Raw genomic sequence first — 21,599 nt, 5'->3', positions numbered from 1 at the left:
TAAGGCGTGTGGGCCCAGCAGAGGCAAACGCCTCTGAGTCAGGATCACGGAGGCCGATTTTACAAGTGAAGAAAATGGTGCCATCAAAAGGGGTATGAGTCAGCCTTGCAGCTCCTGGCGATGCCAAGCAGAAGAGAGTGGTGTGAGGGGTTCCTCCCACCCTGCTGCACCACCTTCCCCCCGCAACAGAGAAGGTTTGTGTCTTCTCTGCATGGATGCTAAAGGGGTATCTATTTTTAGTTTAGTTTTTGCCTTTGTAGAATGGATCTCAAGTAGGTGCTCTTTGACCCACCTTTTTGTGTAAACTTTCGATTGCCACAGTTCTTCCAGCCTCGGGTGTTGTGCGCCCTCATTCACGTGGTGATTCTACCTCAGTTTATTCCTCCCCCTCTGGCAGATGCAGATGCAAACTTTGGCTGGAAACCAGAGCTTTCACCTGCCTGTGGATGGTTAATGAAGGGACCTGGACCAGCACACTCTTGCCTCTGAGCATCACCAGGAAGGGGAGGGGGGTAGCAGCCAGTCAGCAGAGACGGCTTCATCCCAAGAAACAGGGAACCCTCAGGTTCTTCAGCCTGGCTGTATCTGACATTTGTCCTGATCGCAGCCACTTCACAGAGGTTCCAGGTCCACAGCTCAGCCTCCTGGGGGTGTGTGGTGAATGGAAGGTGAGTGTGCAGGCTCTCCAGACCCTGGGAGCTGGTCCCAGGTGGTGGCTTCAGTTGTGTGCTCTCTGCCCCATTTCTGCCTTGGGCATTGTTTCATGAAAGTCCAATATGCTTCCATTTCTGGAGCACTTTCCATGTTTTTTTTTTTTTTTTCTTCTTCTAAGGCTGCTTGATCTGCTGTCATGGCAACCAGTCTTGCATCCCCCAACCCATGCAGAGGGAGGTGTGAAGGGACGAGACAGACCCGGCCTGTCCGTAGGGGTTCCTGGTCCCTAGAGGCACTGGAGGGAGTTGGGGAGTCACTGAGGAGGTGTTTATAAACTGGTGTGTTTGTCTCCAAATCTTAGTTTTCTGAGGGCCAGGAAGGCGAGTGGGGAAGGTGTTTTCTGTGCTCCAGAAGGACAGTGGCAGGGCCTGAAGGGGGTGGAGCAAAGATCAAGACCCAGTCACAAGAAGACCAAGGTGGGCTCCAATTTGGGCCCTTTTTCACAAAGAAGGAGGCCAAGGCTTATTTGTTTTGTGCTGAGAATGACCCAGCCCCGATCCTTATACCTTTCCTCCTCTGAGCAGACTTTGATCCCTTCCAATTTTGGTGAAACAAAACAGGAACCATTTCAGTAGCCTTTTCAATATTAATAATTTTAATTTTAAAATGTGTCTGATTTGGGGGACTTCCCTGGCAGTTAAGACTTCGTCCTCCAATGCAGGAGGTGTGGGTTCAATCCCTGGTTGGGGAGCTAAGGTCCCACATGCCTTGCCACCAAAGAGTCAAACAGCAGAAGCAATATTGTAACAAATTCAATAAAAGACTTTAAAAATGACCCACATAAAAAATCTTTTTTAAAAAAAGTGGCTGATTTTAAACGGCAGTGGCATGCCTCCTGGCTGTTTCAGATTCACAACCAGAGGCAGTTTCGTTTTAATTGGTGGCATTTTCAGTCACCCATTCAGCTTGTCAAAGTTGAAAGAGACAGGAGGAGTCCAGTCTTCCCACACTGGGCACTGGGGGCAGAGCCGCCCAGAGTGGTGGCCGCGGTAGCCCAGTGCTTTGCCAGGGGCGGGCACGTGGTGTACCATGGAGGGTCTTGGCTGGATTAAGAAGAGCCAGCCAGACTGGATGGAGGGTGGTTTTGCAGGCTGTCAGGCCAAGCAGGGAGAGCAGGAGTAGGTACCAAATTTCAGGGTGAGTCAGACTATAGATGGTCAGGCAGGCAGAATGAATGGCAAGAAGGCCCTGCCTCCCAGTTTGATTCCAATAAACGCAGAGAAGAGCATCTGGGCCCTGAGGTCACTTCCAGCTTCCCAGATTTCACCTGGATAGTCGAGGCTCCCTAGGATCTGTCCACATGAATTCTGGGCAGGGTGTCTGCCTTTCATTTTCATATTTTTTAAAATGGTGGCTCTTTAGATGGGCAGTAGGGAACAGACTGAAGGGCTCGCTGTGCTAAATTCCGCTACGGGGAGGCAGTCAGGATGGGGGCTGAGCTGGTGGACACAGAGTCAGCCCGGCCTTGGTACCTGACTGCCGCTTACAGGCCTGTTTACTCCATCCTCACCTTAGGTTCTCAACTGGTCAGTGAGAAGGATGACTCTACCTGCCTCTTGGAAGAATGAAGTCAGGTGGGAAGGCCCTTAGCACTAAGCCCAGCTCAGGAGCCCCACCTAATATTCTAATCATAGTACACCTCTTTATTCCTTCTGGGTCTAGAGCTTCACAAGCGTCCAACACTGAGGAGTTGTTTTAGACGCAGCCCCTGATACTGATGGCTTAGAGCTCAACATTCAGAAAACAGATCATGGCATCCAGTCCCATCACTTCATGGCAAATAGATGGGGAAACAGTGGCTGACTTTAGTTTTTGGGGGGCTCCAAAATCACTGCACATGGTGATTGCAGCCATGAAATTAAAAGACGCTTACTCCTTGGAAGGAAAGTTATGGTCAACCTAGACAGCATATTCAAAAACAGACATTACTTTGCCAACAAAGGTCTGTCTAGTCAAGGCTATGGTTTTTCCTATGGTCATGTATAGATGTGAGAGTTGGACCATAAAGAAAGCTGAGTACAGAAGAATTGATGCTTCTGAACCGTGGTGTTGGAGAAGACTCTTGAGAGTCCCTTGGAGTGTAAGGAGATCCAACCAGTCTATCGTAAAGGAAATCAGTCCTGGGTATTCATTGGAGGGACTGATGCTAAAGCTGAAACTCCAATACTTTGGCCACCTGATGCGAAGAGCTGACTCATTTGAAAAGACTCTGATTCTGGGAAAGATTGAAGGCAGGAGGAGAAGGGGACAAGAGAGGATGAGATGTTTGGATGGCATCACTGACTCAATAGACATGGGTTTGGGTGAACTCTGGGAGTTGGTGATGGACAGGGAGGCCTGGCGTGCTGTGGTTCACAGGGCTGAAAAGAGTAGGACATGACTGAGCAACTGAACTGAACTGATACTGATGAGTTCACAAAGTCATATGGATTGGCAGTCTGAGAAATGCAGAAATCTGCCCCTAAGGGTGAGAGTAATTCTTTGGTTGAAATTACCATGAGTCTTAAATCCTATTTAAAAAAAATATTAATTTATTTGGCTGTACCAAGTCTTAACTGTGACATCTTCATCTTTAGCTGAAGCATGTGGGATCTAGCTCCCTGACCAGGGATCGAACCTGGGCCCCCTGCATTTGGAGCATGAAGTCTTAGCCCCTGGACCACTATGGAAGCCCCTTAAATCCTATTTTTTAAAGGACTAGTGAGGGAGGAGAGTAGGTGAAGGAGTAGATTAGGTTGTTAGACCTTACAGATGAGCTTTGGAGTGAAAATGCCCAAATCTGTGATGAGATACCCAAAGGTGGGGATCACCGAGCTGAAGGTGTCTCTCTGCCAGGGACAGAGAGGTGTTGCCCAGGGGATCCTGATGGCTGTTGGCTATCATAGAGCTGCTCCAGTGAGTGGCCGTGCATGCAGAAAGTTGGTCCGTGTCCAGCCTTTAGGTGGTGTGTTCTTCCTTTATGTCCCCCTGGGAGCAGGTCACAGCAGGAAGAGTGCAAGTGGGCAAGGGAGAGGGTGGGACGCACTTCTTAGCAAAATGCTCCATCTGTGACTGTCAGTGCCTACTGACAACAAGAGGAGATTTGAAGCATTCAGGAAGTATGAGGTCTTCACAGGCATCCAGCACCAGTATCAGCTGCCAGTGGAATTCAGTGAAAATAAGACATTTTGGTGGATGATATTAATATACAACAAAAAGCCTGTGATGGCAATAAAGGGTATGATTTTTAGCACACTGACGGTGTCATCTTCCCCCTTACTCTTGAAGGTGGTTCTATTTATTTCTCTGCTTCAATATTTACAGCCTCCTTCCTGAAAATAAGAATAACGATAATACAAAAATAATAACATTTGTAACGGTGGTGGTAATATCTGTTTTTGAGTGTCTGCCATATGTCACAGTCTTTGTTAGATGTTTTCCATCTACATCTTCTCCAGTCATCACAATAATCCTGGGAGAATGTTTACCCCATTTCACAAATGAGGAAAACAGCGCTCAAGGAGGATATATAACTTGCTCACAGACCTAGTTGGTGAGGGACCAAACCTGCATCTGAACTAATGTCTTGTTTCCCTCTAAAGAGCCCTGCATAGGTTTGGGGATTTTTGAGACAGAAGCTATTTTAGCATTATTAGAAATGGAATGGAATGAAGAATATCAATCTTGGCTACCAAGCCTCCGGTTTCTTTGGGTTTTCAGCCTGTGTTTCTCAAATCTGCTCTTGAGGAGCAGGAAGAGTCAGAAAGGAAGGTTTCCTTATCTGCCTTTGATTGGAAATCCTGAAAAAGGCCATCCACGGCACCATGAGCAATGCGTTGGGACCTGCCTCTCCTCCTTCCATCTGGACCTTCAGCTTGGTGTCCCCTTCTCTTCTTGCGTTGTACTGCCTCCTCCCCTTATGCTGCATAATCCTGAATTAGCCCCGCCAGTGCCCTTCCGATGTGTCTTATGCCAACTGATAGCAAGATTTCCGCCCCCACCCCCCCCCCCACCCCCCCGTGCCAGGGAAAAGAATTAGCTCGAGCTGGAACCCATTTCCCTTCACTCTAATCCTATCAGTTCTCAAATTTTCAACTCTAATAGAACTGGAAGAGTTCTTTAAGATTCTTCCCATCTCTTTAAATCCTGTAGCTTTTTTTTTTTTTAAACCAGCCCATTATACTTGCTGCTTGTGTTTTAGGTATTTGGTGGGTATCTGTCTTCTCATTAAATAGCTCAGAAAGATTTGGAAGACAGGAAATGTGCCTTCTTTTATCCTGATGTCATCCTGATACATAGCGGATGCTCAATCACCATTATTTGGTTATTTTTAAATTTTGGCTGTGCTGTGTCTTCGTTGCAGTGCCTGGGCTTTCTCTAGTTGTGGTGTGCAGATTCTGGGCTTCCCTTGCTGTGGCCCGTGGGCTCACTAGTTGCAGTGCACAGGCTTCATTACCCCAAGCATGTGGGATCTTAATTCCCCAACCAGGGATCAAATCCAAGTCTCTTTTATTGGAAGGGAGATTCTTAACCACTGGGCCACCAGGAAAGCTCCCCCCTCCAAACCATTATTGAATAAATAGAAGCTCCCCCTCTGTATTTTCTTTTTTTTTATTACCCTCACCTCCACCTTCCACTGTCACTGATACATGTTTAAGTAGGTCTGTTGCTTTATAGAGACCTGGGCTAGCACAGAAGAATCTGACCATGTTCCTCTTCTAATATTGCCTCCAGTTCTATTCTGGGCCTTGATTTTCCTAAAATACAGGTAGCACTTTCCTCTGTGAATGGTAAAGAGTTGAAGTTCTTCAAACCTTCAATGTTTGCTTTGAAATGTGCCAGGATGGGGAATACTGAGAAAGCTTTTGTTCAGGACAGTTTCAAGTCTTGGAAATCAAACTCCTTCTCTCCTTCCTTTCCTTACTTTTTTCTCCTCCATCACAATGTCCCAGTGCCTCAGAGTCCAGTACAGTCAGCATGTTCTTAGAGTTGGGGGTCACCATGCATTGGCTCTGGGCCAGTAGGATTGGTCAGTAAGTGATCAACGGTCCAGCTCTGTTGCAGCTCTAGCGATGATTCAGCACCATGGACAAGGCTAAGGAAAGCTTCAAGTTTTCCTACCTTTTCTTCCCAGCTCTCCTATACTTCTGAAGGCTAGGGAAGCTAAGATCCTCTTCTAAACAACCTGAAGAAGGGGAGCAAGTAGCAGGTTTCCCCTTTGGGAATTCCACTTTTTGAATCATAAATCAGACCTTCTGGTCGTCTAAAGTAACTAACACAGAGAGAGTTCTCTTGGAGAAAAGGCCTCCTGCATAGACTAGACTGATACTTGTTCCCTGATGGTCTCCTACTGAAAATTAAATTATTCCAGGCCTTGTCAATTTCGGGGGGGGGGGGGTCTTTATGGTCCTTTTCCTGCATGTGGGCTTATTCAAGTCAATATTCTTATATAAAACAGTGGAAAAAGCCAGGATATTCTCTTCTTCCTTTGATTTATTTTTTTTAGTATACACACTTTATATTCTGCCTTTAAAGCTATTTCTGCTGCACAGCTGCTTTACCGAGACTCAGACTCCTACGGGCCCCACTTGGTCCTCCATGTACCTTGAATATCCTTTCACACTGTTTGATTTCTGCAGTCGGTTGTATAATGAGGAGGGAGTATGCAGTGAGTCTGGAGATTCCTATTAACCAGGTCACCCATGAATCTATTTTTGTGCTCTTCTTTATTAGAAATAGCAGGGAACATGATAATATTTAAACACAACTGCTTAGAGGAGCTTGGCTTCAAAATACACCTTCCCAAGTTTTCTTTTCCCATTTGACATTTCAAAATGTTGTACTACATTTTCACATCATCAAAGCGCCTCCTCTCCATTTGCATTCCAAGCTGTGAATACAGACCGTTGCAAATGACAGTAGATATTTCGGAGGGTCATTTGGATTCGTGATCCTCTGCCCACATATTGGGAATGTTTCATTCTGTTCTTGGCGCTGCCTTTGAAGATGGCCCATAAAAAGATACACACAGACCGAGATGATAAAGGAGGACAGGGGTTGGGAATAGATGGAAGAGAGCTATCTCCAGTGCTTGAAGGAGGGGACCTCATGAGAAAGGGGAGTAGAATTATTCTGTATCGTTCCCAGAGACCGAGTCAATGAATGGAATGTACAAGGGCACGGATTTTGATTCAACCTAAAGAGTGCGTAGAGACTAGCGCTGCCAGACTCTGGAGCAGGTTGTCATGTGAGGTAGAGCGCCTCCAGGCACTCTAGGTGCTAAACTCCAGGTTGACCGGGCTGTCTGCCCAGAATGATCCTTCCAGAAATAACAGGTCCATTTCAGCTGTGAGAGTCACCCGTCCTTACTCCTTGGCATTACTGTCGAAACTCGGGGCATTGGAAACCACAGGTGCTCTTGTCTCTTGGCAGCAGAAACTCTGAATCCTTTTGAGTTGCTTAATACAAATGTCCTCACGGGCCATGGCAGCCAAAGTCAAGGTAGAAAGGGATTTTGGAGTTGCTGAGGCAGGCAGCCTTTTGTTTCAGGAAGATATTTTATTCTTGAGACACAGCTATTTATTTATTTGTTTAAAATGTATTTATTTTTTAAATTTTGTTTATTTATGTATTTATTTCTGGCTGTGCAGGGTCTTTGTAGCTGCACATGGGCTTTCTCTAGTTGTGGCAATGGGAGCCATCTTTTGTTGCAGAGCATGGGCTCTAGAGAGCTCAGTAGTTGTGGCTCACGGACTTGGTTGCCCTGAGGCCCGTGAAATCTTCCCGGATGAGGGGTCGAATCTGTGTCCCTTGCATTGGCAGCTGGATTTTTAACCAGTGGACCACCAGAGAAGCTCAGCGACCCAACTATTTAGATGATTTGTAAAAATATCTTCAATTGGACGGCAATCTTTCATTTGTTGCATTAATCAAGACTTGCCCAATATCTTACCAACATTGGTATGCCATTAAAAATAGGATAGTGATCCCTGTCAAACAAAGGGAGTTCTACAGTTTATATTACCTTCTCCTCTTTTGGTATTCTCTGCAATTCTCCAAGGAGGCATGGAAAATAGTATTTTCTCAATTTTTATAGGAAGAAAACAGACCTACAGGGCTTAGTGACTCATCTGTATCATGCAGCTGGCAAGCCGTGTTCCACCTGGGATAGAGCTGGAAAGTGGGAATTGGAACCATGGAAGCTGGGCCAGTGCCCGAGCATCAGCAATGTGGCTTTGGGCAGTTTCATGTGTACAGTGAGGGCGTTGGAGTAGGCTGAGTTCCAGGGGCCCACCCCCCCCTACCATCTGGGCTTTTCTGGCCTTGGCACCTGGCGGAGTCCTTACTCTTCGCCTGGCAGGTAGGAGGTAAGAGGAAGTGAAACTCTGGGTTGGAGAAAAGCCTCATGATGTGCAGGCGTGTATTTCCAGGGTGGTGATATTCTATGTAATACATTTCTGTGTCAGATCACTTGCACAAACTTGTGAACCTTGGCTGCATTGTTTTTGCCATGCTGTGCAGTATGTGGGATCTTAGTTCCCTAACCAGGGATTGAACTTGTGTGCCCTGAATTGGGAGCTCAGAGCCTTAACCACTGAACCTCCAGGGAAGTCCCTGGCTGCATTGTAATTCAGAGTTTGGAATTTGAGGATGTTTGTTTGCCTTTACAGGTTCAATTGTGGTGTGGAGGGGTAGAAATAATTTTTATGAATTTCCTCTGCCCTACATGTAGACGAGTCAGTAGGAATCATGAGGGCTCCTCACTTTATAAGATATAGGCTTGCAGAAGAAAGCAATAGTTTAGCCTGATTTTATTTTTTAATTGTCTAAGTATACCTGTGCATGCATGCATGCTAAGTCGCTTCAGTCATGTCTGACTCTGTGACCCTAGGACTGCAGCTTGCCAGGCTCCTCTGTCTACAGGATTCTCCAGGCAAGAATATGGGAGTGGTTGCTGTGTCCTCCTCCAGGGGATCTTCCTGACTGACCCAGGGATTGAATCCACGTCTTTTACTTCTAACCTGCATTGGCAGGAGGTTTTTTGCCACTAGCGCCACCTGGGAAGCCCCCAAGAATAGCTGTTGAACTCAAAGCTCTATTTGATATTGCTTGAAAGCCCCTTGGGGTTTCCCTGGCAGCTCAGATGGTAAAGAATCTGCCCATAATGTGGGAGACCTGGGTTCGATCCCCGGGTTGGGAAGATCCCTTAAAGGAGGACGTGGCAACCCACTCCAGCATTCTTGCCTGGAGAATCCCCATGGACAGAGGAGTCTGACTGGCTACAGTCCATCGGGTCACAAAGAGTCAGACATGACTGAGTGACTGAGTTTGTACAAGGCTCTTGACAAAGCTAACCTGTTTCATTGTACTACAAAAGCAATTCATATTCATTGCAGAAAATTTAAGAAGAAAGAAAATCGTGTCATTATCTATAATCTCCCAAAGACAGCTGCTACTAACATTCTGTTAAAACTTCCTGGAATGTTTTTCTGCACACCTCTACATGTTTTAAAAGAAATTAGTATAATACTGTACATACTGGTTTGTAAGCCTTTTGCTGTTAATGATAAACGTTTTCCTACTTTACTAAATATTCGATGAAAACATTTGATCTGAGTTTGGATTTGGGAGGTATATAGTATTCTAGCAAGCTGATGTATCAAAATTCATTTAACCTAGTTCTTACTCTTGGCTATATTGGGTACTTACAGTATTTTGGTAATATAAATTATTTTTGAAGATATCTTCTCACATAAATTCTCAGCAATACAGTAGACATAAGTCTGATTTGTCATGCATAGAAAACTAAAGTTAGATTTCAGGTTTTCAGAGTACCAGCCAAGCTGTTACTCTCAACCATTTATGAGAAAATGGTCCACTGTGCACTTTCTAAAGGTGACTGACATGGTCACCCGGAAGGTGGGGGGAGATCTCCCCGGCTGACCACTGTTGGATCTGGTCCCAGGCTCCTGGCTTCTTCACACCCTTAGTGTCCTACATAAACACCATGGCGGTGGATTCATCTCTCTTTTCTGTTGATTCTCTTTTAGCCTGATGAAGTCCTCCGATATTGATCAGGACTTATTTACAGACAGTTACTGCAAGGTGTGCAGCGCACAGCTGATATCGGAATCTCAGCGTGTGGCCCACTACGAGGTAAGAACAACTTTTCCCGCTCAGGGTGTTCAGATGGAGGAAAGAGCAGCCTGAGTCAAGGTCGTGGGGCTTGAGGGTTCTGCCTCGGGACCTGGGGCAGATCTGAAGCACCACGGGGCTTGAGCACACAGTCTGAGAGCAGGTCAGGAGAGGGGTGCACGTGAGGGGTTGCAGAGAGGGCTGGGGATGGCGTTTTCAGGCCCCTGGTGGTTCCCAGGTACAGCTTTTCCCTTTGGATCTCAGCCCCGCTGGGAGTCCAGTGGGCTTGCTCTGCTCGTTGAACCTGTCACTGCTCATCTTTGAAGTTCCTTCCAGGGATGCATTAGCGCCAGCTTCTCTGTCCTTCTCTGGCGCTTGAAGGAAACCTCAGAGGCCCTTTCTCCATTGCTGGAGGGGACACAGTGGCCCGGCACCAGATCCTTCCGCCTTCTGGCTGCTGCTCCCAAAGGGTTTATCAGCAGAAAGACATCGCCCGCCGGGAGATAATCGAGTTTTAAAGTCCAAATATTCTCGAAGGACATAACTCAGTGGCTTTGACTTTTAAGGATGGGAGCTCAAAAGGCTGCTTTTTGATCCTTTTTTTGGGAAGAGAGGATCAGAGGAGAGAGATCGACCTGTTTCTGAGGGGGGAATGAGGGGCACACGTGGAGAAAAGGGGCCCCTGGCCCCCCAGATGCTGCCCAGGGCCTGTAGCTGTGCAAGAGAACACACATCAGTGAGAACACGAGCTTTCAAGGGTAATAATTTGTAAGTAATTTTAGATTGGAGGGCTTAGCCAGCAATTTTCTTTTTGTCTGTCGCATCTGACAAATGCCAGTTGTCACTGTCACTCACCATGCTCCTCTGAGTCTCAGATTCCTCCGAGCACGGGGAAACAATAATAACCGCATGCACACGCATACACCCCGGACCCGTTCCTTGGCCCCTGTGTGCTCCTTGGGGTTTTGTGGTGACCAGATGAGAGCCCTTGAAATGGTTATTTGCACAAATGCTTTGGCAGCTAGAACGTGTGCCCAACATGCAAAATTACATTGTTTCTCATTATCTACTCTGTGGCAGCAGTGTTTGGACGATGGCAAAGAAAACTTGCTCTTCAGAGAAAAACTTTAAAAAAATCAGCCTCTGCAAAAAAAAAAAAGTCAGCATATTCTTTTGTCAGTAGGCAATCAAGTGGAAGAAGAAGAAAATGTGAATACAAAAGGGTGCTCTAAAGTGGAAGGTAGCCATCTTTTGAAATGAATTTCTAAATTCGTTAGATATTGCTTTGTAAACACATATGGTTTTTTATTAATTCCATTTCCTCATTGAAGGAAACTCAGGATATTTGTCCCTGCTCTGAAATTCCATAGCCCATTATGTTCTCTCTTTATTAGACCTTTTGGGTTCCCTTTTTATCATTTTAGTAGATTCTAGTAAGGAGCTTCCCTGATAGCTCAGTTGGTAAAGAATCTGCCTGCAATGCAGGAGACCCCAGTTCAATTCCTGGGTTGGGAAGATCCACTGGAGAAGGATTAGGCTACCCACTCCAGTGTTCTTGGGCTTCCCTTGTGGCTCAGCTGGTAAAGAATCTGCCTGTGATGCGGGAGACCTGAGTTTGATCCCTGGGTTCAGAAGATCCCCTGGAGAAGGGAAAGGCTACCCACTCCAGTATTCTGGCCTGGAGAATTCCATGGACTGTATCTAGTTGTGGGGTCAGAAAGAGTCAGACACAACTGAGGGACTTTCACTACTAGATTCTTATGACCAGAAACAGAGTTTATTCATCTGCTCTTCCGTAATTCCTGGAACAGTGTCTGCCGGCCTATCAGAGCCACTCACTGAACTTTTGTTTACAAAAATAACCTGGTGACCCTGTCCAGGCACTCCTTTGTTATTACCTGAGCTAGAAAGGTAATGTCAGAAAATCAAAAACATCAATTCTTTTTAAAGGAAAAAAAATCTTAGCTGCTCAGTTACAGATTTAGTTGTTTGAACTCAGCTTTTCCTCTCACCACACTGTACTGTCTGTGGCCCAATCTAATGGTTTAGAAGATGTGTTAGGATTTGTTGCGGGTAGCACAGGTAAGCTTCCCCGGTGGCTCAGACAGTAAAGTCATCTGCTTGCAGATGGAGACCCGGGTTCCATCCCTGGTTTGGGAAGATCCCCTGGAGAAGGAAATGGCAACCAACTCCAGTACTCTTGCCTGGAGAATTCCATGGACGGAGGAACCTAGTAAGCTACAGTCCATGGGGTCACAAATAGTTGGACATGACTGACTGACTTCACTTCCCTTTAGCACAGGTGAGATAGAGAAGTGAAAACAATTACAGTAGACCTTCAGTTAGCAGAGTTACACACCATCAGAGCAACATGAGGTGCATTCCACTTAACCAGGGATGGGACCTCTGAGCGACGGCTCGTGCCCTGCCTCCAGGCAGCGGTGGGCCCTTCCTTCAGGAGAAATAGGAGCTGAAAAGCTGCAGAGGGTGCAGAACTGGCTGAGTCAGGACCAAGCGCACCTTGTGTAGTAGCTGGTCTTCCGGCTTTGGTTAGGAGAAACCCTTCATTCCTCATCTCCAGGAGGATGACCTCTCACATGATCCCCAAGGCGGTCTGAGAACAGGTTTTGTGATGCAATTCATCCCCTCCTCCTCCACACACCCCCTCTGCTGGAACTGAGTATAGAGTGGGTCTCTGTTGAGTCTTGTGGCCAGAATTTGGCCTGTATACGCCAATGCTGGATTAAATCTCCAAGATGGAGTTTGTCTCTTGATGAAAGTGAAAGAGGAGAGTGAAAAAGTTGGCTTAAAGCTCAACATTCAGAAAACGAAGATCATGGCATCTGGTCCTATCACTTTGTGGCAGATAGATGGGGAAACAGTGTCAGACTTTATTTTTGGGGGCTCCAAAATCACTGCAGATGGTGATTGCGGCCATGAAATTAAAAGACGCTTACTCCTTGGAAGGAAAGTTATGACCAACCTAGATAGCATATTCAAAAGCAGAGACATTACTTTGCCAACAAAGGTCTGTCTAGTCAAGGCTATGGTTTTTCCAGTGGTCATGTATGGATGTGAGAGTTGGACTGTGAAGAAAGCTGAGCGCTGAAGAATTGATGCTTTTGAACTGTGATGTTGGAGAAGACTCTTGAGAGTCCCTTGGACTGCAAGGAGATCCAACCAGTCCATTCTAAAGGAGATCAGTCCTGGGTGTTCTTTGGAAGGAATGATGCTAAAGCTGAAACTCCAGTACTTTGGCCACCTCATGCAAAGAGTTGACTCATTGGAAAAGACTCTGATGCTGGGAGGGATTGGGGGCAGGAGGAGAAGGGGACGACAGAGGATGAGATGGCTGGATGGCATCACTGACTCGATGGACGTGAGTCTGAGTGAACTCCGGGAGTTGGTGATGGACAGGGAGGCCTGGCGTGCTGCGGTTCATGGGGTTGCAAAGGGTCGGACACGACTGAGTGACTGAACTGAACTGAGAAAGAAATAGCGTGATTGTTTTGCCAGACATTGGGGGCCACAGCGGGCTAATGCCCTCAAGATGGTGTGTCCGCCCTAGAGCAGGTACTGAGGAGTCTCACAGTGTTCAAGAAGTAGGGCGTGGCCAGCTTGTGAACACTCTTCTGATTGGTCGATGAGGAAGTCATGGCGAGTCAGCATCATCAACTTCTGCTTCCAATTGGTCTAGGATCTGCATCCGTGTGGGCAGCAGACAGTTGCCTTCTTCCGCCTGCTGGGGGTTTCATTGTCTGCAAAACAGCTCAAAGGGCATGGGTGACAGCGTTATCTGTAGCCCTTGAGGAAGAACTAAGTTCCTTGCCTTTGTTGATTGGCTAACATATTATTATTTTGTTTTGCTTGACTATTTTCCTTTCTGCATTTTCTCACTTCTCTGATTAAATTTATTCTTTGACTAAAATTTTTCTACAGACAAAAGGCAGGCAGAGGACGTGGCCGGGGGTCTGTTCTAGGAAGACCCCCTAGGGTCATGTTTGTTATAGTCCTCAAACTCACATTGGCCATGTGGTCACATTTACTCTCAATACTCTATCACTGATTTTTTGCTTGAGTATGATTTTACTGTCCGTTTGACCAGATCGCATTCCCAGCCCTCTATGGGGCCAGTCAGTGACAATGTACTGTGTATTTCTGCGTGCCCAGCGCTCTTAGTGTTTGCTATCACAGGGGTTCTGGGTTATATCAGGAGTAGTCTCTGCCCCTAAGAAGCTCATAAACTCCACTGGAAGGAAAAGCTATGAATACTTTGGTGTGGTACCTGTGTGTGTGATACCAAGAACAGAACCTGTAGATTCTGCTCCTAGGGAGAGGCTGATCTAATTTAATATAAACAAAGTGTCCATTCTTGTGTCCATTTGGGTTTGTGATACGTATGCTGTGTGGTGCTGTTAAATTTTTGGATCTTCGCAAATTCCAAATTCAAAAGGGTGAGTCATCACCAAGATCTATTATGGTCAAGAGAGATTTGTGGGGGATGACATGAATTACCAAGGCTTCAGTGGATTGGAGTAGGAAATGGCAACCCACTCCAGTATTCTTGCCTGGAAAATTGCATGAACAGAGGAGCCTGGCGGACTGCAGTCCATGGGGTTGCAAGGAGTAGGACACGGCTGAGCATGCATGCACGATGGATGGTTTAAATTTAGTGATTACTAGAATAAGGGGACTTGGAATCTCCAAGGAGCCCTAAGGAGACCAGCCTGACTGGACTGAAAGATTTTTGCTAGAGAGGCTGGCAGCACCTTCAAGTAGGGTGGGATCAAGAGGTAAGGAAAGGGAACCTGGACTCTTCTGAGGCTCTCAGGTTTTTGAGAGCATAAAAAATAATTGAGCCTTTCTGAATGATAGCTTGTTTATGGTGGTCAAGATGTATTGTTGAGAAAAGAACAGTTTTTTATGTAAGTTTTGCCAAGAGCTTAGCGTGCCAGTCCACTGAAGTTGGAGAGAAAAAACACAGCAGATGTGTAATGGCTAATAGCTTCATGCCCCATTTAAAAGCCTGAACCTTTGTATAGGAGGGCAGAACAACCTAATATATGTCTAATGGACCAAGCACTTGGATGCTATACTTTTAAGATCTCTTTTCGCATGTGAACTCTGGGAGTGAAAAAAGAAGAAACATAACGACACTATTGCTTCTCTTATTTGCTAAGCATTAATAACATGTTAATGTTTCGGTAGAAAATATAATTAGATGCTGTCTCTTCTCACTGGTTGAATAGTCTGAATCAGTAAAACAAGTAGGTGCAGACAGAGAGGGGAAAGAGAAAGCTTTCAGATGAACATACCTGAATGTTACAGAAGTTAAAAATCATTTCCTAGTAAGGCCATGAGGGAAGGTGTGGTTTTCTAGGTACAGGAAGAAGAGGATCCCAACTCTATGAGAACCGAAGCCAAAAGGGCAGAAGGATTATTTCTTGGAGTAAAACTAAAGGAAAAAGATGTACGATCGGATCTAGAAGGAAACAGAAAACTCTTGTTAGGCAGACCCAAGGAAGTCGGTCATCACAGTGCCAGCCCAGAGTGCATGTCTGTTCTGTGAACCCTAATATCCCTTGTGTTGTAATTAATCATTCTTTGTGAACTCCATGCTTCAGAGGCACCTCCAAACAAGATGGTGAGCTTCCTGAGGGCACACTGGAGTCACGCCTTGTGTTTCTAATTTATTAATATTTCCACACTTGGCCCGTGGTTGTTGCTCACAGGCCCTTTGAGGTTGATGAAGAGGCTGGGCTGGGACTGGTGGAGGAAGGCGGTGGGGCAGGTTTCACAGAAGCCTTGATGGCTACACCGGAATAGGTGACTCTGTAGGCTGGAAGTCACTTGGTACTCGGAGCGACCTTCAAGGTAGAGATGACAGTTCCATAGTTACGGGAAAGACGGTTCTCCAAACTGATGGGAAAGCCTTCAACCATCTCTGAATCTCGTAGTAATGTGGGTTCTGGCAAGTGCACCCCGTTAGCTCACCCAGGAAAGTCAGAATCTAGTATTTCTCTCGTCAGTAGCAGCAGGCACTGGGGCATACTGAACAGATTACTCGGTTTCACCTGCTTTGATGGCCTTCCAACACAACTCTGGCCTTCCCTAGCTTCTGTCCAAAGTGGGGAATAGCCAAAGGGCGCTTTCCTAGTCTCTCTGGGTCAAATAGTAAATGGGACATAAGTGTCTTGTGGGTAGAGCCAACAGGGTAAACCCGAGGTCCCTAATAAGTGCTGATTAGTGTCTTTACCTTTTGGTGCTATCAGTGCCTCTATTTGGGGCTTCCCTGGTGGCTCAGTGGTCAAGAACCTGCCTGCCAGTGCAGGAGGCATAAGAGACATGGGTTTGATCCCTGGATCAGGAAGCTACCCTAGAAGAGGGCATGGCAACCCACTCCAGTATTCTCGCCTGGACAATCACATGGATGGAGGAGTCTGGCGGGCTCCAGCCCATGGGGTCCCAAAGAGTCGGACACGACTGAAGTGACTTAGCACAGCACAACGTCTCTGTTACTTCCTCACTCTTCATTCCTCACCCCTTCATCTCCACTTTGCTTCTTCTTCGGGATAATTGCCTGAGTGAGCGTGCAGCCTAAACAACTCCCGACCCATGTATGAGATTTGGGGGTGAACCAGTGTGTTGTTTCTGCAGCCCATTGGACCTGCCAGGTGCCAGGCTAACTGGGCTCCCTTTATCCTCACACCTCTCCTGGTAATGCTGGTGATGTGCTCTGGGAGATGCGAGGACTAACTGGGGGAGGATAACAAGAGGTCCTTATCTCTTGTTCCTGTGGAGGTGCCTACTGTGTACTGTGCACTGAGAACCTCTGTTTTCTCTTCAGATCTCTCGGAGTCACGGCATGCTTAATTTATCCCAGATGCTTTTATTATTAATAATAGAATTATCAGTGCATCTGCTGGGGCTAAAGCAGCTCTTAACTACCTTTCATCATGTCTTTGGTTGCCTGATACTCTCCAAAGTTGGTATCTTGATCATTTCAGGGAACTGTCTTGAGCGTTTGTGAAATTTGTAGCCATTCTTATGTTTTTCCACTGTCTATTCCAGCAGGTCTGGTCATTCTACCTTTTATCAGTTATTATTGGCCAAAATTGTTCATGGGCACATAAAATGCATGCTTAATAGAGAAGCTACAGTGAAATAAACAATACAAGGCAAAGGAACACACTCAACTCCAGAAGACATGGGCACTGACTGAGAGCAGGTATCAGATGCTGTGCTTAATGCTCATTGGTTTAGAGCGGGTGGTTGATGAGTTTTCATTTGCTGAGAGCATATGACATTGCTCAATGGACTTTAGAAGCCAGGCCACACTCCATTGGCTAGAACTCAGTTACATGGTCCCATTTAAGCTCTGAGGAAGTTGGGGAATGCTCTTTAAACATGCAAGGGAGTAAGATGGGAGCAGCAAATACCTAGGGTCATCTTTGCCACGTCAACCCCTCTGGTCACCATCACAGTCTTCCTGTGGCAGGTGGAGAACGCGCATCTCCTCTCCCTGGCAACAAACCGCAAGTGCTACCTAGTCACTGCTGACAGCTCAGATTTCAGGATCTCCAGGAGGAGGGGGGGTGGGTCTCCCTATCAGCTGTGGATGTGAATCCTGTTGGCTCGACAGCCTATGACCAGAAGAGAAACGACACCTCTTTTCCTCTTCACTTGAGAGTGGTGAAGGCAGCAGAACATTTTCCATCAGAAAAAGGAAGAAAAGAAGGCAAAGAGTAACCACTAGTTCACAGCAGAGTTGGCATCCTTCCGTGCAGGCATTGGGAAGTTTCTCTTTGCAGGGAGTGGGGGAAGTTGCCCAAATAGATTCCCATCTTTGCCTATGGGAGGGAGTTTCTTGTTCATTTTCCCCAATGACCCCTGGCTCTGCCCCCAGAGCACGTCCCTGTCCATCCATTGTCCTCCTTGTTACACGTGAGATGAATCCTGGATCCCACATCCTCCTTGGGGACTGCCAGCATTCACAGCCCACTTCCTGCCTGAGATTGATTTAAGGCTTGGAGATCATTCAAAGCTTTTCTAATTCAAGATCATAATGGCTTTAGTAATACAATTCTCTCAGTGATACAGAAGGCTTCTGATTTGTTTCCTTTCAGAAAGCTCTGCATGTCATAACTATACGATTTTTCCTAGGCGTAATTTCAAGGCTGTTTATTTTATTACTTCCTCACCTCTGTGCCTCTATTTTTCAGTTTAATGGTGGCTACCCTGAGGTTATCTGAAAGTGGGTGGAAAGACCACATCCTTAATCTGATTTTTGCCACAGGCCTGAGTCACAACGTGTAACTGAGAAATCTCACAGAGTCTCCAACACACACAACCTTTTAAAATGACAGAGAGGGAAGAGGGAAGGGTATGATAGGGGTAGGAGGTTAAGAGGTACTAACTACTATGTATAAAATAAATAAATGGACTTCTCTGGTGGTCTGCTGCTGCTGCTGCTAAGTCACTTCAGTCGTGTCCGACTCTGTGTGACCCCATAGATGGCAGCCCACCAGGCTCCCCCGTCCCTGGCATTCTCCAGGCAAGAGTACTGGAGTGGGTTGCCATTTCCTTCTCCAATGCAGAAAAGTGAAAAGTGAAAGTGAAGTCGCTCAGTCGTGTCCGACTCTTCGCAGCCCCATGGACTACAGCCTACCAGGCTCCTCCATCCATGGGATTTTCCAGGCAAGAGCACTGGAGTGGGGTGCCACTGCCTTCTCCGTCTGGTGGTCTAGTGGTTAAGAATCTACCAGGGGACACAGGTTCGATCCTGGGTCCGGGAAGATTCTACTTGCCACAGGGCAACTAAGCTCCTGTGGCACAACTACTGAGCCTGTGCCCCCAACAAGCGAAGTCCCTGCAATCAGGAGCCTGTGCACTGCAACTAGAGAGGCGCCCCCATTCACTGCAACTAGAGAAGCCCTGTGCACAGCAATGAAGTCTCAGCATAGCCAAAATATATACATAAACAAAATTAAAAAAAAATAAGCTACAAGTGAAAAGAAGAGAATAAGCTATGAGGATGTATTGTTCAGCACAGGGAACATCGCCTATGTTTTATAATAGCCATAAATAGAGTATGAGCTATAAAAATCTGAGATCATTGTGTTGCACGCCTGAAATTAATAAAATATTGTAAAGCAACTATACTTCAATTTAAAAAAAAAAAAGGTTAAAAATGACATCTCTCACTTTGAAGTGACTAGAAGCAATTAGCAAATGACTTTTCCAACTCTCTAGGTCTCAAATTTCTGGAATGGCTATATTTAGTTGATTTCTATTTGCTAGTGTATCAGTGACACATCATATTAATAGCTCTTATAGTTGATTCTTTTATAAAAAACATGCCCAAATATCAATAATAGACAAGTAGACATTACCCGTTCCTCTAACAAGGTAACATCTAGCCAGGCAATCTCTTTTTTCCATCCTCTTCTAGTTCTTTTAGAATCTTAACCACCTCTGAGTGCAGAACCATCCAGTTCTTACATCATAAGCTCCAGAGGCAGGTCTGCACTCCAGGGTGTTGTAGGATGTAGCTTTGCCAATATTTTGTCACAAATGACCTGGATCCACTCTGTAAGTCCCCTTAACTCTCCACCTGCTAAGCCAGTGCTAAATATATATATATATATTTTTGTTTGTTTGTTTTGTTTTGTTTTGTTTTGTTAAGGGTGAACCCCCATTTCTATCTTAGGCAAGGTAGGCTAAAATGCAGTCACAAAAATCTCAGCACCTTAGAAATAAATGTTATGGTTGCCCATGTTGTAGCTCATTGTGGGTTAGCAGAGGGCATTCTGTACCATGCAGTTATTTAGGACTAAGGTTGACCGAGGCACCACCATCTTGGCTCCTGACAAAGATGACAGATAGTTGCTCTGAGTATCCAAGTCCAGCTGGCATCTGGGGAACCGAAAGACAATGTGGGTGACTCTGCAGGACATTTTAGGGGCCAGCCCTGCCAGTGACAATGCCACACCCACTCACCTTCTACTGGCCGGAGTTCAGTCCTGTCTCTTCTTCTGTCTGCATGCGAGGCTGGGCAAGGTGGTTGAGCTGGGTGCCCAGGAGGAACGTGAAGCCTGTCTGGTGAACATGCAGCATCGCCTCTGTGCACGACGCGCGTGTGATGCTAGAGCGGGCTTGGTGGTTTGGGCCTGCTGTGGGTTTGCTGGGGGTGGAGAGTGGGCAGGAGAAGAAAGAGGAAGGGAAGATAGGCTGCGCATCCCCCAGGGAGTGCTTTGGGCAAACAGAGGCATAGGAGACCACTCCGGGAATCAAGTGCCCGGGGGCCGCTGTGAACTGGATGCCGACTTCATTTCCAGGCTGCGTGGAAAGCTGAAGCTACCGTGTGTCATTTAAGAGACAAAGGAATAAAACGCTATTAACCGAGAACGTTTTCTCCAGCTCCTCTGACTTAATTGGCCAAGCACAGAGATGGTCTAGTTGGAGTTTGGTACCCACGTCTGTTCTCAGCTGGTGTCCCGCATGCACTTCTGTGTCTGAAGGTGTACTCCTGATATATCCATGGAGAGATGTACTCCGTGTCCACCTAGTCCTCCATCATCTTGTTCTTAGTTGGAGTTTGGAGCCTGTGTTCTGAGCGGTGTGTCTGATTGTAGGGTGCTCCCCGCCTCTGCTCTGCCTTTTCGGCCCCCCATCAGGTCTCCCAGGCTCTGAGCTCTGGGCCCCCTGGGTGGTGAGCAGCCCACTCACCCCACACTCAAGGTTCTGGGAGCCATCCCAGAGGGGCGGCTCTCCGTCTGCAGGCAGACGTTAGGGATCTGCCTGGGGTTCACCATCTGCTAAAGGTGGATGTTTGAGAGAAATTTCTCTTTGCTCTCCCTAGTTCTTCTGCTTGAGAGGCTGCTTTGTCACCTGCCCCTCAACTCTCATCTTGTTTCATGGTTTGCTTTATCCACCAAATTCAAGGCCACGTCCAGCAACAGGATTCTGTGAGAGCCTTTCTCGTACTCACTTTACCCCGTATGCTATGCTGCTCTTTTCCCTGATTTATTTTAAATCTGTGCCTCTCAATTATTTGTTTCATCCTTTTGCATTAGAGGTGGATGTTGTTTTGATATGACTTCTTAAAGTCTTTGAGGAAAATAGCAGGGGATAAACGTATTAATATTTAATCTTAATTTTTAACATTTTATTTATTTTTTTGGAAGAAGGGGACAAATTATAGGGCTCAACTTCTTTAAAATGTGGAAGGGTATATAATATGAAGATTCTTACACTTATTCCCATCTCTCAACTCCCAAACTCTCCATCTCAGAAGAATCAGAGGTGACTGATTTTCTTTCTACAGTCCATGGGGTCGCAAAGAGTCAGACATGACTGAGCGACTTCACTTTCTACTTTCTTTTCTTTCTATGCATATCAAAGAAAGTGAAAGTGAAAGTGAAGTCACTCAGTCGTGTCCGACTCTTTGTGACCCCATGGACTATAGCCTACCAGGCTCCTCTGTCCATGGGATTTTCCTGGCAGTAGTACTTGAGTGGATTGCCATTTCCTTCTCCAGCGGATCTTCCAGACCCAGGGATGGAACCCAGGTCTCCTGCATTGTAGACAGACGCTTTACCGTCTGATCCACCAGGGAGGTCCAAGCAACTTAATTTTAAAAAAATTTTTATTGGAGTATAGTTGATTTACAGTCTTGTATTAGTTTCAGGTATACAGCAGAGTTTATCAGTTATATTAACGCAGGTACATATGTGCTCTGTTGTGCGTAGTCATTTAGTCACATCTGACTC

General features: G+C 46.2%; 1 protein-coding gene across 3 annotated transcripts in view; it reads left to right on the top strand.

Moving 5' to 3' along the window:
• Positions 1-21,599, top strand: part of ZMAT4 (zinc finger matrin-type 4) — a 376,556-nt gene that overhangs the window by 66,505 nt on the left and 288,452 nt on the right. For all 3 annotated transcript variants that reach the window (XM_070781473.1, XM_070781470.1, XM_070781471.1), the window contains exon 2: positions 9,744-9,849. In XM_070781473.1, the coding sequence (XP_070637574.1) occupies positions 9,748-9,849 (102 nt within the window). In that variant the 5' untranslated portion in view covers positions 9,744-9,747. The remainder of the gene's footprint in view (positions 1-9,743; positions 9,850-21,599) is intronic.

The sequence above is a fragment of the Bos indicus genome, chromosome 27 (assembly GCF_029378745.1).
Source record: "Bos indicus isolate NIAB-ARS_2022 breed Sahiwal x Tharparkar chromosome 27, NIAB-ARS_B.indTharparkar_mat_pri_1.0, whole genome shotgun sequence".
NCBI classification, from domain to species: domain Eukaryota; kingdom Metazoa; phylum Chordata; class Mammalia; order Artiodactyla; family Bovidae; genus Bos; species Bos indicus.
The sequence above is the reverse complement of the archived record's forward strand: the minus strand, read 5'-3'. Positions and strand labels throughout refer to the sequence as shown.